Genomic DNA, 15,858 nt, shown 5'->3' with positions numbered 1-15,858 from the left:
TGCACTTCCTCCCAATATGTTCTATCAGTGTATGAAGTTTGAAGAAAATCCCTCCAGTACTTTTGGAGTAATGCTCAGGACAAAGAATGTTGCGGACGCACGGACGGACGGACGGAGAGCATTTCTAATATCCCCTTCGCCTTTGGCGGGGGGATAAATAAAAAACATATGGTCACACACAAAAAAAGAAAATGTGTAATGTGTGTATACTGTATATGTCAAAATCTAGGACATAACTTTAGCATCCTACCAAACAGGCCTGATTTGTAAAATATAAGAGTCCAGGAACATATTTTTCATCTTGAAATCATAGTCAAACTAATTTGACGCAATCCTAGGAAGTATCGAGATAATTGTTTCATATGGGCAATACCTCCACTTGTGTCAAGCACTTTAAGACCCAAATAGTGGAGAAAATTCCGCTGAAATTTTCATCACAGCTGACATGCTACAAGCTATATGTTTAAATGCAAATATGTCACAAGCTCGCCAAAGATTCAAACAAAACTTACTTGTAGCAAAAGGAGATTATATTCCTGAGAACTAATTTATATTGCTTTAAGTAAAATTTATCAAATGGATTCCAAAATTACGAATTATTCGGTGATTTAAACCAATGCAATGAATGTAGGTATGTACTGTACATGATTATTGTTTACCACATCAGTCATCTGCACAGCATAACGCGCAAGCGATAAAACCAATAACATTACACGACTGTGTATTGTGATATATCTGCCATTATTTTGGTGTATCAGAGTATTGACAGTTACACAGCTAAAATAATCCAGCTTCAGCTGTTAATGTTATGGATCTCTAATGGGTGTGACTATTAGAATATAAAATTGGCTTCAGTTAAGTTATGGTAGCCAGAACTAACGTTTTGACTTCCCCGTCACAACTTTACATACCAATCTGATCGTCAAATTATTTTGACTACATGTAATACAAAGCTTGAAATACTGTTCTTAGGTATTTCTGGTATTTCCTATGAACAACTCATAGAGTCTGAATAAAAAAATAAAGTCGATACATGAAAATTGTCAGATCATAAACACTGATAAAACATGTTAATTGTTATGCCAGTAATCAAAACTTATTACGAGTACCTTTCCTGTGCGAACTGCCTGTGGAAAATATAACTTCGATTGCTGAAATAACTGTCAACAAATTTTCTCCAGAGATCTGTCGCTCATATATTTCCGTAGTCCCTGAATGTGTATCCAGAATAGCACACGTTATGGTACGGAGTGTGTTTAAGGTTTCGATGGAGGCCTTGTGAAATAAAAATCAAACAACACTAAATCATAGAAAGAAAGAGTTGTTTGACATGAAAATTGAACAGCATGTAAAACATGTATATTACTTTACGAAACAAGTGTCAGTATACTGATATACACATTGAATTCCGGAAAAGGGCTGCCTAAAGGGGCTCCACTTCCGGACAGTTAAACGCCTTTAAAAACTCACCATTTTCAAAGAACAGCTACACATGTTCGTTTTGATGCATTTGCAATAGCGTGCGAGTGGTGAAATTTCGCATAACAAGGTGGAACACAGTTTTCAGCAATTGTTTATCTTTATTTCTTTACAAATGGCATTCATTTTCAAAGGGAGACAACTGTTCCCGATTATTTTAAGTACAAATGGCATTCATTTTCAAAGGGAAACAACTTTTTCCGATTATTTTAAGTAATCTCTGAGAAAAAGTTGTCTCCCTTTGAAAACGAATGCCATTTGTAAAGAAAAAAAAGATAAACAATTGCTGAAAACTATGTTCCACCTTGTTACGTGAAATTTCACCACTCGCACGCTATTGCAAATGCATCAAAACAAACATGTGTAACAGTTCTTTGAAAATGGTGAGTTTTTAAAGGCGTTTAACTGTCCGGAAGTGGAGCCCCTTTAGGCAGCCCTTTTCCGGAATTCAATGTGTATATCAGTATACTGACACTTGTTTCGTAAAGTAATATACATGTTTTACATGCTGTTCAATTTTCATGTCAAACAACTCTTTCTTTCTATGATTTAGTGTTGTTTGATTTTTGTTTCTCAAGGCCTCCATCGAAACCTTAACTTTCAATTCACGTAAATGATCCGGATGATGATTACCAAATATAACAGGTTTCGAGTACGAATTAAGATCAATGCAACCTGAATCTGATAAATATACACAAAGTTCGTCTTCTGCAATCATTTATTATGATTCCTAACGATAAACCATTTATATAGCACGACAATGACACTGAAAACTCGTGGCAAAGACAGCTCTCCGCCATAATTTTTTTTAAATGTTGGGTAAGGCTATTTTCCATAGGGCAAACGAACCACTGTGGCCATAGTCGACGTTGCCTATATCTCCTCTGTGAAGATCATCAAAGGGGGATAAATCAGTAGGAGAAAAGGGAAATAAGCTTTATATTAAAATCGCGTTTATGGGGAAACTAGATAGATTCCCAAATATGTTATTGATGTTTATGTAAGTTCAATTTTCTGCCAATTTAGCATTGGCAGAATATATATCAATTTATGCAAACCAGATGCATATTCAAAATCATTTAACAAAAGTAAGCACCTTTTAAACACTTTTTTGTTACATTTAAGGGCCTTAATGATGTATTATAAATCGTTTCGGCTGGTATCGTGAATATTGAGTGAATGCTGAACACGAGTTAAACTATTTTGATGCATATCAATATAAAAAATATAGATGTTAAATGATATTATGGATAAAAATCAAATTACTATACCAAGCGTCCGAGTATGGCAGGATTTTGTGACTTTCTTAAAAATACAGTTCGTTTCTATGGCAACCAGTTATCAAATTTAGGTTATAAATGATTTTTATTTATTACATCTATCCTATCATTGTATGGCAGGAGTTTGAAGAAAATGCTTGACTATGCGTGGCACAATTTTCTCAGTGGTTACAGAGAATGACTGTTAATATCTAATTTGAAGATCGTTTCTTGAATTATTTCGTTACAACAATAAATAACAAAATGAATTATGCTAAAATGTTGAAAAATCATAGTTATGTGAATTGCTGTATACAAACTCTCCAGGACACAACAACTTTAAATCAACAGGTACAGTAAATATATAGTTATGTTTCAAAATATTTGCGTCACTGAAACACTGTGTCATTCTATGACATATTTTATTGATCCAACTGCAAGACCCGTGCAGGCATATTGTGTATCGCCAAAGGGACCTAGCAATGTGTTAAGCGCTGTTAGGATAACTGCATCTAATCTCTTACCTAATCCCAACTGCTACACATGTGAACAAATCGCATATTCGAACCGTGTGCAACTTGATTTTTGTTGTTATCGTTTTTGAAATCTTCGTCAATGTTTAATTTAATGCAATATTTCTGCATCCGCATTTTGACAGGTTTTTGATAAATGCATTTACTCACACATTGCAAATATTTCAAGTTTTCTCATGCGAAACGTAAACAACATCTAATATTGGCAAACGCAAATTCAAACTGCATATATTGCTAAATGGTTTTTCGATATCTAGATTTGGATATAGATTGATAATTTAATTGCAACCATTAAAAGATATTTAATATAACGCCAAGAGTGTTATATTTAGCTAAACTGTTTTACTTACACCGGCCGATCATTTTTGTTCTCCTGCTGCTCTTGATTTACCAATAAAAGTGTTTTTTTTTTTATAAAACACATGTCATTTGAAACTTGAACAGCAGAATGAGACGGGTTTCCTGTTTTTGTGCAAATGGAATTTTTTTGACATGCCCATATGAGTACATCGAGGTTCAGTAGACATACATAGTGTTTTGTTGGTATGTTTTTAGAAACGAGCGCTCGATCGTTGTCGGAGAAACTTGTATGCACAATAGATTTGTTGGGTATGACTAGGCACCGACACAAATTTAGGTCATACGGGAACTTTAAGCTTTGATGGTGGAAGAACGCCCCAGGTGCCTCTCCGTGCATTGTTTCATCATTGGCGACCACCTATGTATAACCACTCCAGTAAGCCAGCTCCGATGGCTTCCTCACATAATATGCACAATAGATCTCTCTTTTTTTTGACAGAGTTTGGAGTTTGTGGCAAAATGATTCCTCTGAAGTGGTGCTCTAAATCTAAAACATACAATTAGTATACATGTATATTAAATGTAAATAATTGACTAGACTTTTTGTACTAGTAATAAATATCTGTACTGTTTTTAGCTTAACATGCATTCTATCTTATTTTTAACCTATTGCATGGTACTGTTAATTGTATGTTTACATAAACTATATGTAGTAATTTTCATATTTTCAAATCTAGAGCACCTTTAAGATATGGTCTGTAGCTTGTATCCGCTCGTATCTTTGTATGTTCACGAGGTGTCTTCTTTAATAAGAGTAAGCCATCAAGCTGGCTTTGTTATGTCTGAAGGAGACACCTGGGTCTTCCTCTCAGCATTAAACACTATTAAATGTTGGATAGTTCTTTTGAAACATAAACACGAACTTGTAAAATATTGCTAGTTTACTTTAATTGACAATCTTATGCGTTTCAGGGTGGGTTCACCTGCATCTTTCCCACGGCATTAATACACTTGCTTAACTTACATTGTTCGAAAGTTTCTACTTAAGTTTGCCACATGGGCATTTTGGTTCTTGTAAGACATATCTATACGAAATTTCTTCTACAGAAAACTTAAACCAAGTGATGCCCAATATACACAACATATGACATGGTTGTGAAAGCCTTAACAAGTTCAATTAAAAATATACTATATTTGAAACAATTAATAAAATGTTATCGACACCAGGTGTTATGTCCGTACTCACTTTTTCAGATTTGTTCACTTTTGCGCTATTGGTTACAATATTATTGATTCAACTCATGAAAACTGATGATCATAAGAACTCAAAATTAAAGTATGATATACGGAGAAAAAAATGTCAGTAAGACCAGTTTTATCTGTAAATTTGCTTCTTTGTAAGCGGCATATGATTTAGAAAGAAGAAAGATATATGTAGATGTATCGTCCGAATGTCTTGCCACTGGCTCTTCCTTGGCAGTGCCCAATGTATTCATTTATCCGTTCGTTTTGCCATCGCTGTCAGTGTGTGTACTTGTGCGTTCGTGCGTTATTCTATTTTCGGAATCTGTGCCTCTTGCTGTATTTTCTCCGTTCTATGCTTTCATGAAATCTACACTAACTTTTTATGTTTTTCTATATTCACGATTATTAAAGAAAAACACAATCGGTTTAACACTTCGCAAACGAATTTGATAATCTCATTCAGATGATATTGTTCAAATGAAGAACTTTAAAAATCCATCTAACCTCCTTAGGCTTTTCATTTTATTACATTTTTAGCATTTTAAGCCTTTTCATTTTCACGCCGCCGAAATTGATTTATACGCACAGGCGTATAGGCGTATGCCCAGGTACACCCTTGTCTGTGTACATAGATATATTATACAATTATTGCCTAATAGTGAGTTCGATATGAGAATTCATCGACCTGGAAAAATAATATCGAACGATGGGATAAATCTTCATATTCGACAGAATACAAAATTATATAATTCAAGAACTGCTTGAGAAAAATGAATCAGAGGCAAACATTTGTAGCGGTTGTTCACTTTTCAGCGTTACGCCATAATTTTGTGTACAAACGTCATATCGTCATTGCGTTATCATGTTATGACGTCACTGTCGGAGATCAACAAGTGTATTTGGTTTCGCCTTCAAGTCAGTACGACATTTAATCGCTAATCATGTAAATGTCTAGGAGTTTAAATTTAGATTTAATTACAATAAAAGGTAGCTTTAAAATTGAGTTCCCACCACAAGTTATTTAGCTGCGTTTGCTGTACATTGTACCTTCCTTTTCTTCATCAAATGTTTGTAATTTAACTAAATAGACGAATCAGTTTTGTATGTAGACTTACATTTATAATTAAGTATCATAAAATTGAATTAAAACAACTTCCAGTTTTTTTCGTGGCTGTACACATTTATGCTGTGTTTAACTATATCTGTATTAAGTGTGTATTGTTTTAAGCCTTGTAAATAGTAATGTTAATACACATAAACTTGCTGATTTTAGCTTTGCCAAACATTTACTCGTGGATGTTTATAAAATAAAAATGATTAATAAAGGTTATTTTTAACATTATGAATACTCAACAACTCATAGTCATAGTCTCATATTTAGTTTTTGAACAGTTGCTAAGAAATACTAATAAATCAAACAGTTACTTATTCTTGTATCAGGTGATATTTGATGATACAATGAGCGTGCGAGGGGTCGCTACTCAAGGTAGATGGAGAAATGAATCGTTTGAATCCTGCTGTGATGAAAGGGTGACGGCATATAGAATACATTATAGTGTGGACTGTATGGCGGACTGGACATTCGTGTGGATAGACAACTATAGGGTATTTTAACACTTTTTGTATCAATTTTATAGGTTTATAAAGAAAATTAACCGAGTTCTTTTATCGTCATAAAGGGGCCTCCGTGGCCGAGTGGTTAAGGTCGCTGACTTCAAATCACTTGCCCCTCATCGATGTGGGTTCGAGCCTCACTCGGGGCGTTGAATTCTTCATGTGAGGAAGCCATCCAGCTGGCTTACGGAAGGTCGGTGGTTCTACCCAGGTGCCCGCTCGTGATGAAATAATGCACAGAGGGGCACAGAGGGTCTTCCTCCACCATCAAAGCTGGAAAGTCGTCATATGACCTAAAATGTGTCGGTGCGACGTTAAACCCAGCAAAAAAAAAATATCGTCATAAAGGTAAGGTGTAATCTGTATTTTACTGCTTAATAATCATTACTATTTCACTAAAATGGGATGGCTTTATGCAGTAGAATTTTGCGTTATGTAATGGCTATAGGTTCGGAATTGTTCTTGCAGTTTGATAATTTGTACCTTTTGCGCACTGTTGAGAATTCTCGATTCGCAACTGGTTATGTTTTGAACATTGAGGTTTAATATGCGCGTCTGTCTTAAATGTTAGCATTTAAGCGGAAATTAATTCATTGTGAATGTTATATAATCTACATACGCAGTATAATATTTAGTTTGATATTGGTGATACCAATATAGTATAATTTAGTTATAAGAAAACATAATGTCTTAACACTTATCATGCTAAATAGGATTGATTCTATATTTGCGACTAGTGTAGATCTTGATCAGCCGGCACATCCATGCACTGTTCGCTATTCAGTCAGTATCTTTTCTCTAAGTACCCCTTTTAACAGTTAATGGTACTGTCCAAATTGAACGATGGACTTATTCATTATCAAAATTCAACAGGGTAAGGGTTAATAACTGTGCTTGGCGTTTGCGTTTCAGATCTTTGAAGCGAATGTAATACCTGATGCTGGAAACGAAGTTGTCGAGAATATGTTTGATGCGCCTGTGACCGGAAAATGCTTCGCGATGTACCCAGTAGATTTTCACGTTAGAAACGTTATCCGTTGGGATCTTATCGGATGTGGTATAGTTATCTCCCCTTGACACCTTGCAATATCAGACTATGATAATGTCGTCAAGAGATCTCTTTCCAATACAACTTAAAACAAGAAATTTTTACATGATTTGGAATAAAGAGAACATAACATTATAAATAAAAAATGGGACTGCTAACCTACTGATCAAATGACTGAAACCAAGTCAAGAAAGAATATTTATTGTTTTTGTCATCTCACAGAAATTAGCACCAAACAAAATGTTGTAAGAAGACTAAATAAATACCATATATTGATATATTTACAAGTACTGAGGATATGTTAATGTTATTTCTATTGTATTTTCTGCTTCATTCTTTAGGCTTAAAAAATGTTCGTTTCCGGTATCCCGAGCGACCCTAAATTTTTTGCCCGACCCTAAATGTTTTAATGGCCTTGGAGATTTTTTATTTTAAACTTTTTGACAAAAAGTTGCAGAACTGCACTTTTTATGCTTTAAACATGCTCAGCGATGTTAGAAATCAACTTACTGATGCTCTTAAGGCTTAACTCCCTTGTTTGTACTCATTTTTTGACACAAAAATAATTTCTGAAAAGTCTCCCTTAATAAGGAAAAATTAAAAAGAAAATTCGACCTACCTACCCTATTTTTTTGAGCATGTTACCGGAAACAAAGAATTTTTTAGACCTTAATAACAAACAAGCATTCTGTGCAGTGCAACACACCACAAATAATGCAATGATTTTAGAACGTAATGAATAGTGTATTCTTAGTATGTTCTTAGAATTTAATTCCTCGATAATTGTCTCAATACAGAAAGTATAGAAAATATGGTACGGAATTTTATGTTTCCACAATGTAACCTATTAAACGCAGATCAGCTCGATGCATTGTAGCGCTAATGTGCTCGTATGTAGGGAGACACGAATGTTAATGTCAGAAAATATATTAACAGGCAATGTATTGTGTAAAATAAATACACCTAAATTAAACACAAATCGGACTACTTTTTTGAAAACTAACGATTTTGACTAGTATGAATAATATGTACAATGTAAATGGTTGGGAATTTCTTATAATATTTATAGCTGTTGTCTGTAATTGTGTTGCTTGTATATATATTACGCATATGACTGATGGTTTATGGGACGGAGGCCTGAATTATATTAAAGATCTAGAGGAGACGAAAAAGACGATGAAAAACCTTTAAGAATTAGTGTATAGAAAACCGTGTTTTAACGTAATAAACACACGGAAAGAGGTTAGACGTCCGAGGAATGATTTCAAGAGGGCTTAGTCCGAGTGAATTTTGAGTGTATTAATTTAGGTAAAACACGATTTTGCTGTACATTATTTCGATCCTAATATGCAATTAATCTAAAACAATAGATAAAATATAGAAGCGCTAGCGCTCTTTCTCAGTCGTAACAAAAACATTGACGTCATCGCACGTTAACGTGACGTCATTTTAGCGTAAGCGTGTTTAAACAGAAACAAATATATTAGAATGTATTGTTGAAGACACCTTCAGATAAAAAATGGTTTGTTCAGCAAAGCTGTTTCAATAGACATTTTAGAAAAAAAGGTCAGATAATGAAAACTGACTTTTTTCCGATCATACAATTGTGTGTCTAAGGTGGCAACGTTCCGCTGCTAAATATTAACCTTATAAGGGAAAAGTTGTAAGAAGACTGCTTTATAACCGTGAAGTGTTTTTAAAGCTGTAAGTATAGCCATGTATAATGGTTTTGAAACACGCATGTATTTTAGATGTAAACATGTAAATGGAACTCATCTCTGACTTGATGTGATAACCTTAAGGTATATAAAAGACATTTATCTGTCAGTTATATTGTAGTGTCGTAAAAGAATATTTTTTAATCTAATACAGGATTCAACCAAATTATATTTAGTAAGATTAACACTATTTGAAAAAATGTATCTTTGTATACTATATGATATAGTTTTATAGATGTGTATCGACCTATACCAGGCATTTTTAATTTAACAATTCAGTGATCATTTACTGTATATTAATTTGTATTTTATTTATGCTATAATGTGTTGAATGTGTACATTGATTAGACTTATGTAAATTATATTATATGATAAACTGAAGACAGTTAGTATAACCAGTTTCACCTGTTACATAAATCATCTTAAAAGTTTATTATACGTTAGAGACTTAATCTCCCTATTAAAAAAAAAAGAGAGATAACAATTTGTTCAATCTGTTGTTGATACCGTTTGTCAATCCTAATCCAGTTTATGTTATATCAGTGCAATGGGAAAGTAACCTATCTATGTTGCCTGCTGTACAGGATAACATAGTCATGCATGTAACAACTCTGGAACTGTTTTGTTTGATTTTCTTACATTTCTAGATATTTTCCCATATGTTGCCGAATATGTATGGATAGCACAGTTATCCTCTTTCTTACAATAGATTTCTCGGCATATTCTTGTGATATTCTGTGGGTATTAACTTTTTAATAAAAATCACCTTTTTTTTTTTTTTTTTTTTTTTTTTTTTTTTTTTTTGCTTTTTTATATGATAAATTTCACCTAATAAATGTTACACTTTTCTCATTTTGTTTTTATCATCGAACAAACGTAACATAAAAATAATTATCTGTTTGCGATAATGGTACAATATAAACAACTAAACGCATATGTGTCCGATTATTTAAGATAATACAGGAATCAAACATAGACGCACATCTACCGTCATAAACTCCTTTAAGTTTTTTTAATGCAGTTGGATACACATTCTGGAATTTATGTACATTTATCTTAGCTGATACATGCTAAGTGCATTTGCATGTGAGTGTGTGTCAACCTGAGTATTAGTTTCAGCCTATTTAAATCTAGTATTTGAGTTTTATTGTACAGTATCTAGCATATTTGTAAGTTTTATTCTTCACTTTTCTTGCTTATTTGGGAGTTTTTACCAAGCGATTTTAGCTGGGTTTTTTTTTTCAGTTTTCGTCATTTTTTTACCTTCATTTTCAGCTTTAATTTATTCATTTCCCGGAGATCGAGTGTTCGAAACATAAGTCGGTTGATTTCATTTCGGATATATAGCCATCTACTGCCACACACACACACACACACGAAAAAAACAGATCATAGCTTTCTTCCGTATCCGTGAAAGGGACACGTCACTAGATTTAGTTGAAATTATCCGAAATTAAGAGTATACTAATTGTACTTTTATTAATTTGTAGAGGTTACTAAAAATTGAATGAAATGATAAGAGAGCGGTCAAGGCTGTAGTAATTTACACCACAAACATTCGTAGAGTCTGTAAAAATAAATCTGGTGAAAGGAACACATCATTTGAATAGATTTATTTCATAGTACTGACTTAGAACTTCAAAATAAAATCCTAATCGTCATTATGATACACCATTAAAATTTTAAAAATGTCTAAATACAAAGGAATAAAATTTGGGCAAAGGTTAATTTGTTAGTCTCCAAACAACAACTGATTAATCTGAAGAAAGCTTTATATATATATATATATAGCCTTTAAAGAAGTCAGTCAGTAAAGTGCAATTAATCACTTAGAAGCTTAACAAGCAAAGTAATAACCGATTTGGTTTGGTTTAAGTCTGTTCATGTAAGGTAATGAAATATACAATAACCCCCACGCACCCACTCCAGCACCGGCTCCAGCCCCGGCGTTATAAGCAGTATTATGTTATAAAATAACAGTAAATGGACTCCACAATCCCGAAAGACCAGAACTAATACTGAATCAAGGTAAAGGGATTTTTACGGCCGCATTATGACACGTGATATTGCTGTGCATATGAAGCAACATAAAACGTAAAGAAGCACTACATAAACAGACTCGACATGATAAAATCTAAATTTCCATACTTATACTTCAATAATCTTAAACCACAGTATTTCCACGACATTATATCTAAATACTAATGTTTTCTATATATGAAACTCTTAAACTGGTCATACATTACAGTATTTCCAGAAGTCATATCTCATTTCTAACATTCACCATAATTATATAAGATCGTTAAACTTGCTTTTGAATATTAAACATCACAGTATTTCAACAACATTTTGCTTTGAAATAAGTTGGCATAGAATGTATATATGACACTGAAAAAAAATGATAAAGTGATTTAAAATAAGTGTTAGATAATGGTAAAAATGAAAAAATCACAGATCGTCCAACACGACATAAATGAAAATGTTGCAGGCTTGATTTGTTAGAAAAATGATAACTTTTTCCCATTATTTCAAAAGCGTTGAAATGGTTTACTCCCTTTTGCACAATATTTTCGGTAATTTATTAGGATATCTTGCATTTGTCACTCAGTTTGTACCACTAGTCACTTTCAATGCAGTCATAATTAATATAATCGATTCTTGAGAGAGTGACAACATTTCCCCGAAAAATTGCGAAACAGTCTCTAGCATTTACATTTTAATATTGGCGGATGTTTTCCTACCTAGCTTTTTGAAGTCCCAGCGGCAGAGTGTTTGGCTTTCATTAGGAAACAAGAGCTGTCTCCATAGGATGACACATGCCCCCGATGGCACTTTGAATGAATAGTTATGGCCGATGTTAGAGTTTAGGAATTTGACCTACGGACCTGGGTCTTGCGCGCGACACGTCGTCTTACTGTGGTACACATTCATGCCCAATAATTTTAAAATCCATGCATGAATGACAAAGATATGGACCGGACACGCCCATCAATGCACTTTCATGAAATATGACCTTTAACGTCTAAGTGTGACCTTGACCTTTGAGCTACGGACCTGGGTCTTGCGCGCGACACGTCGTCTTACTGTGGTACACATTCATGCCAAGTTATTTGAAAATCCATCCATGGATGGCAAAGATATGGACCGGACACGAATGCACTATCATGAAAAATGACCTTTAACGTCTAAGTGTGACCTTGACCTTTGAGCTACGCACCTGGATCTTGCGCGCGACACGTCGTCTTACTGTGGTACACATTCATGCCAAGTTATTTGAAAATCCATCCATGGATGACAAAGATATGGACCGGACACGAAAATTGCGGACAGACTGACAGACCGACAGACTGACTTGGGAATATTCTATACTAAGTTTGTTTCACTGGGTTATAATTTACCCGTCTGCATCTATAATATTAATTAATAGGAGGAACTGTCATAGTTTTACCTCGACAGTTACAAAAAGAAATTCTTACTGTAATCTTAAATAGTTCCTGAAGGGGATGGGGGCGCTTTGGAACTAAAAATAGAAAAAACAAGGATTTAAATAATTTCTTCTCATCTAACATCTTGAAAGATCTACATCAAAATAATATCCTTGGTTTGACCTTTTAAAGTTTGTTTTAATGTTTAAAAATGAGGACCTGAAAGCAAAGAGTTAAAAATCTTTCAATAACTTGAAATAAACTGCGTAATGGATGTTCACAACAAGGTCAGATGGTTTAAATTCTGCACAGGTAAGCAAACTAGACCAATTCGGGCTTCTTATTGTGTTTCATATAGCAGATCTGATGACAGTTTTGACCATTTCAATTAGGTATCTTTATCGCTGGCATAGAAGCAGCTTGGAGAACAAATATTTTGATAAAGTCTCTTGTCAGAACGAATCCAATCATCTCTAGAAAAAAATCTTTGAGTCACTAAAATTACCCGTGGAATTAATTCAATATTTTCCATAGAAGCAAAATATAGTAAAATACGATAGAAGACTACAATGGGGCCAGTACACCCACGGGAGACTTGAATACTGGTTAATCTGTGATGCCTTTTTCATCATTGTAAGAGAAACTAGTTACATGAAATGCAAAAGCAGTTAAAAGCATCATTCATTCTGACTATTAGTACAAATTCCTTAAAGATAAAAACGAAAAAATAAATACTTGTAAAGGACCTACTATTGGACTTTATTTTTTCAGACCATTTTCAGCCGCCTGCATGGAAAGTTTTGAACTTAAACATTTAATTTCTGTGGTTGTCCATGCATAGGCCAGCCTGCTTAGCAGTTTAAATTGGAGCTTGACTATTTAAAGTATGTAGAGAGTTATCCAACTTGCTCCAGTGTATGTGTCAGTGTCATCATGCAAAGCTTGATTAAGGTTTGGTGCTCTTTCAATTTATTTCTGATATTACTTGATGTATCTTTACAAAACTTGGTTTGTAGAATCTTTGTAAGGTCTTTTCTCAAATTTATTCAAATGAGAGCACTTGGCCCATTTTAGGGCCATTAGAGATAGGTAAAAAGCATCAAAAGGTGAAGAATGGTAATTGGTTTCTAAATTATTTATTTTGTACCGAGAATGGAAATCAGTTACGAGCAGTTATCTTAGCAGTTGGGTTTTATAAAATGACAAGAAATGCAAGGGGAATAACTGTATTGAAACAGCAAAGATTTGCTACTGAATTACTGTTTCTGTCTACTGAAGTATACACTTTGATGTTTCTAGTTTAAACATATTTTATTGCTCATTCAATATTTACAAGCATATACAACATTTTTTTACAGACACAAACAAATAAGCAAATGGGTCGGGCCACAAGTTCTTACAACATCAGATGACGGCCCTCCCCAAATTTTGATGTTTCTGTTTAGAAAGCCTGTATATTATAATCCTATTTTTTGTTTTTACATTTAAATTGTCTTTTTGAAACGCAGTATGTATTTCACGAACGTTTATATAATCCATTGGATACAGAAAAATATTCCATAGTGGGACCGCTTAGGTTGTGATGTAAATTTTGACTGTTTCAAATGAGTTTAAGTCTATATATTAGTTTTTGGCTGATGTTACATTAGAAAAAGCTGTATGTATATGATAAAAGGATCATTAAAACATTACCTTGATTTGCAATGATGCATTAAACTATCGCGGATTTTGCCAAGTTGGATCACACTCGGAACATTTTTTTGTAGTCAAAAATGTTAAAGTGGTTGATTAAATTGTCTGGGTTTTTGTTTTATTTAAGAAATAAACTGTGGTTTAGTAGTTTAAATTTGATATGAAATACATGGGCATGTTTCCTTTGTCGTTAGTATTTATTAAAATACATTTGTATTACTAAGTCATAATTATTATGTCTTTGTTAATAAAATTTTGTTTAGCTTTTCTTTCACAATATTTAGTTTTATCCAATGCTGCATAGATTTGAAAGCATGGATCTCTGAAAACTAATTAAAAGTTGTTAACTATATTTCAAGAGATCGTCTTAAAGGTTTAGGGGTATATCATCAAAACACAGTAATATCTGATAAACAAGAAACATCTTTATCAACAATCTACCTGACCATTACATTTTCTGCCGTAATGTCCTGTACGATGGATACTTACAATGTTCTCAAAAAAGTTGTCCCCCTTTAAAAATGAATGCCATTTGTAAAGAAATATAAATAAATAATTGCTGAAAACTACATTCCACCTAGTTAAGTGAAATTTTAGCACTGAGACATTATTTCAAATGTATCAAAATGAAGACACGTAACAGTTCTTTGAAAATGTTCAGTTTTTAAAGGCATTGAACTGTGCGAAAGAGCGGCCCCTTTATGCAGTCGATCCTTTTATCGATATATATATCATTCTAACAAGACCAGCAAATAACCTACATACATGTAGAGGAAAATCTATCTCGGGTTATTCTGCATTAACCCACGCGCGTGCAATGACGTCATCCGATCCAGGTGCGAAAGTAGTTACCATTTTTTCTAACACTGTTGATACTAGTATGTCGCGTTAGAATCGATATAATAAGTTCCCAAATGTGATTTATCGTAGAATAACCCGAGTTTTTCGTTCTTATGCGAAACAACATATCACTCAGGTCTACGAGCTTCGTGATATATTCTTACGCATAAGAACTCAAAACACGGGCTATTCTACGATAACCCACGATTGGGAACTTATTATTTCTTAAGTAAACTGACTATTGTTTTGTAGAGTAATATACATGTATTATATGCTGTTCAGTTGTCATGTGAAACAACACTTTCTTCCTATGATTTGGTGTTTGATTTTTTTTTGAAAATATTAGGCTAAGCATTTGCTTATTTTACCGTAAACAAAGAAATGTTTCCTGTGTGATCACTGTACCACAGTATCAATAAAAAGCAACACTCGCACAGGCGTGTCGCGAGGTTTTTGGTATTGGGTAGGTGTGAGACATTGACTGGGTTTGTACATGGGTACGGGAAAAGTTAATTGCAAATTGCGCACCATATATGACACAATTTCCTTGCATTTAGATACCATATAACCAATTATATAAGATATACCAACACATTGTTTTAGTAGCTCTATTTTATAGTCCGAATACTGAGGGACGTGTTTGGTTTAATTTTATGAATTTGTTTGCTACTTTTGTCTAAGTCCACAATGTCCGTGTGTTCTCTG

At 33.7% G+C, this 15,858-nt stretch overlaps 1 protein-coding gene across 2 annotated transcripts in view; it reads left to right on the top strand.

Moving 5' to 3' along the window:
* The window catches only part of LOC123559215 (uncharacterized), a 38,343-nt gene extending 28,428 nt beyond the window's left edge, over positions 1–9,915 (top strand). For both annotated transcript variants that reach the window (XM_053544260.1, XM_045351025.2), the window contains exons 5-6: positions 6,257–6,421; positions 7,343–9,915. In XM_053544260.1, the coding sequence (XP_053400235.1) occupies positions 6,257–6,421; positions 7,343–7,507 (330 nt within the window). In that variant the 3' untranslated portion in view covers positions 7,508–9,915. The remainder of the gene's footprint in view (positions 1–6,256; positions 6,422–7,342) is intronic.
* Positions 9,916–15,858: the final 5,943 nt, after the last annotated feature.

The sequence above is a fragment of the Mercenaria mercenaria genome, chromosome 5, assembly GCF_021730395.1.
Source record: "Mercenaria mercenaria strain notata chromosome 5, MADL_Memer_1, whole genome shotgun sequence".
Classification (NCBI taxonomy): Eukaryota; Metazoa; Mollusca; class Bivalvia; order Venerida; family Veneridae; genus Mercenaria; species Mercenaria mercenaria.
Note: the sequence above shows the minus strand (reverse complement) of the source record. Positions and strands in the feature narration are given on the sequence as shown.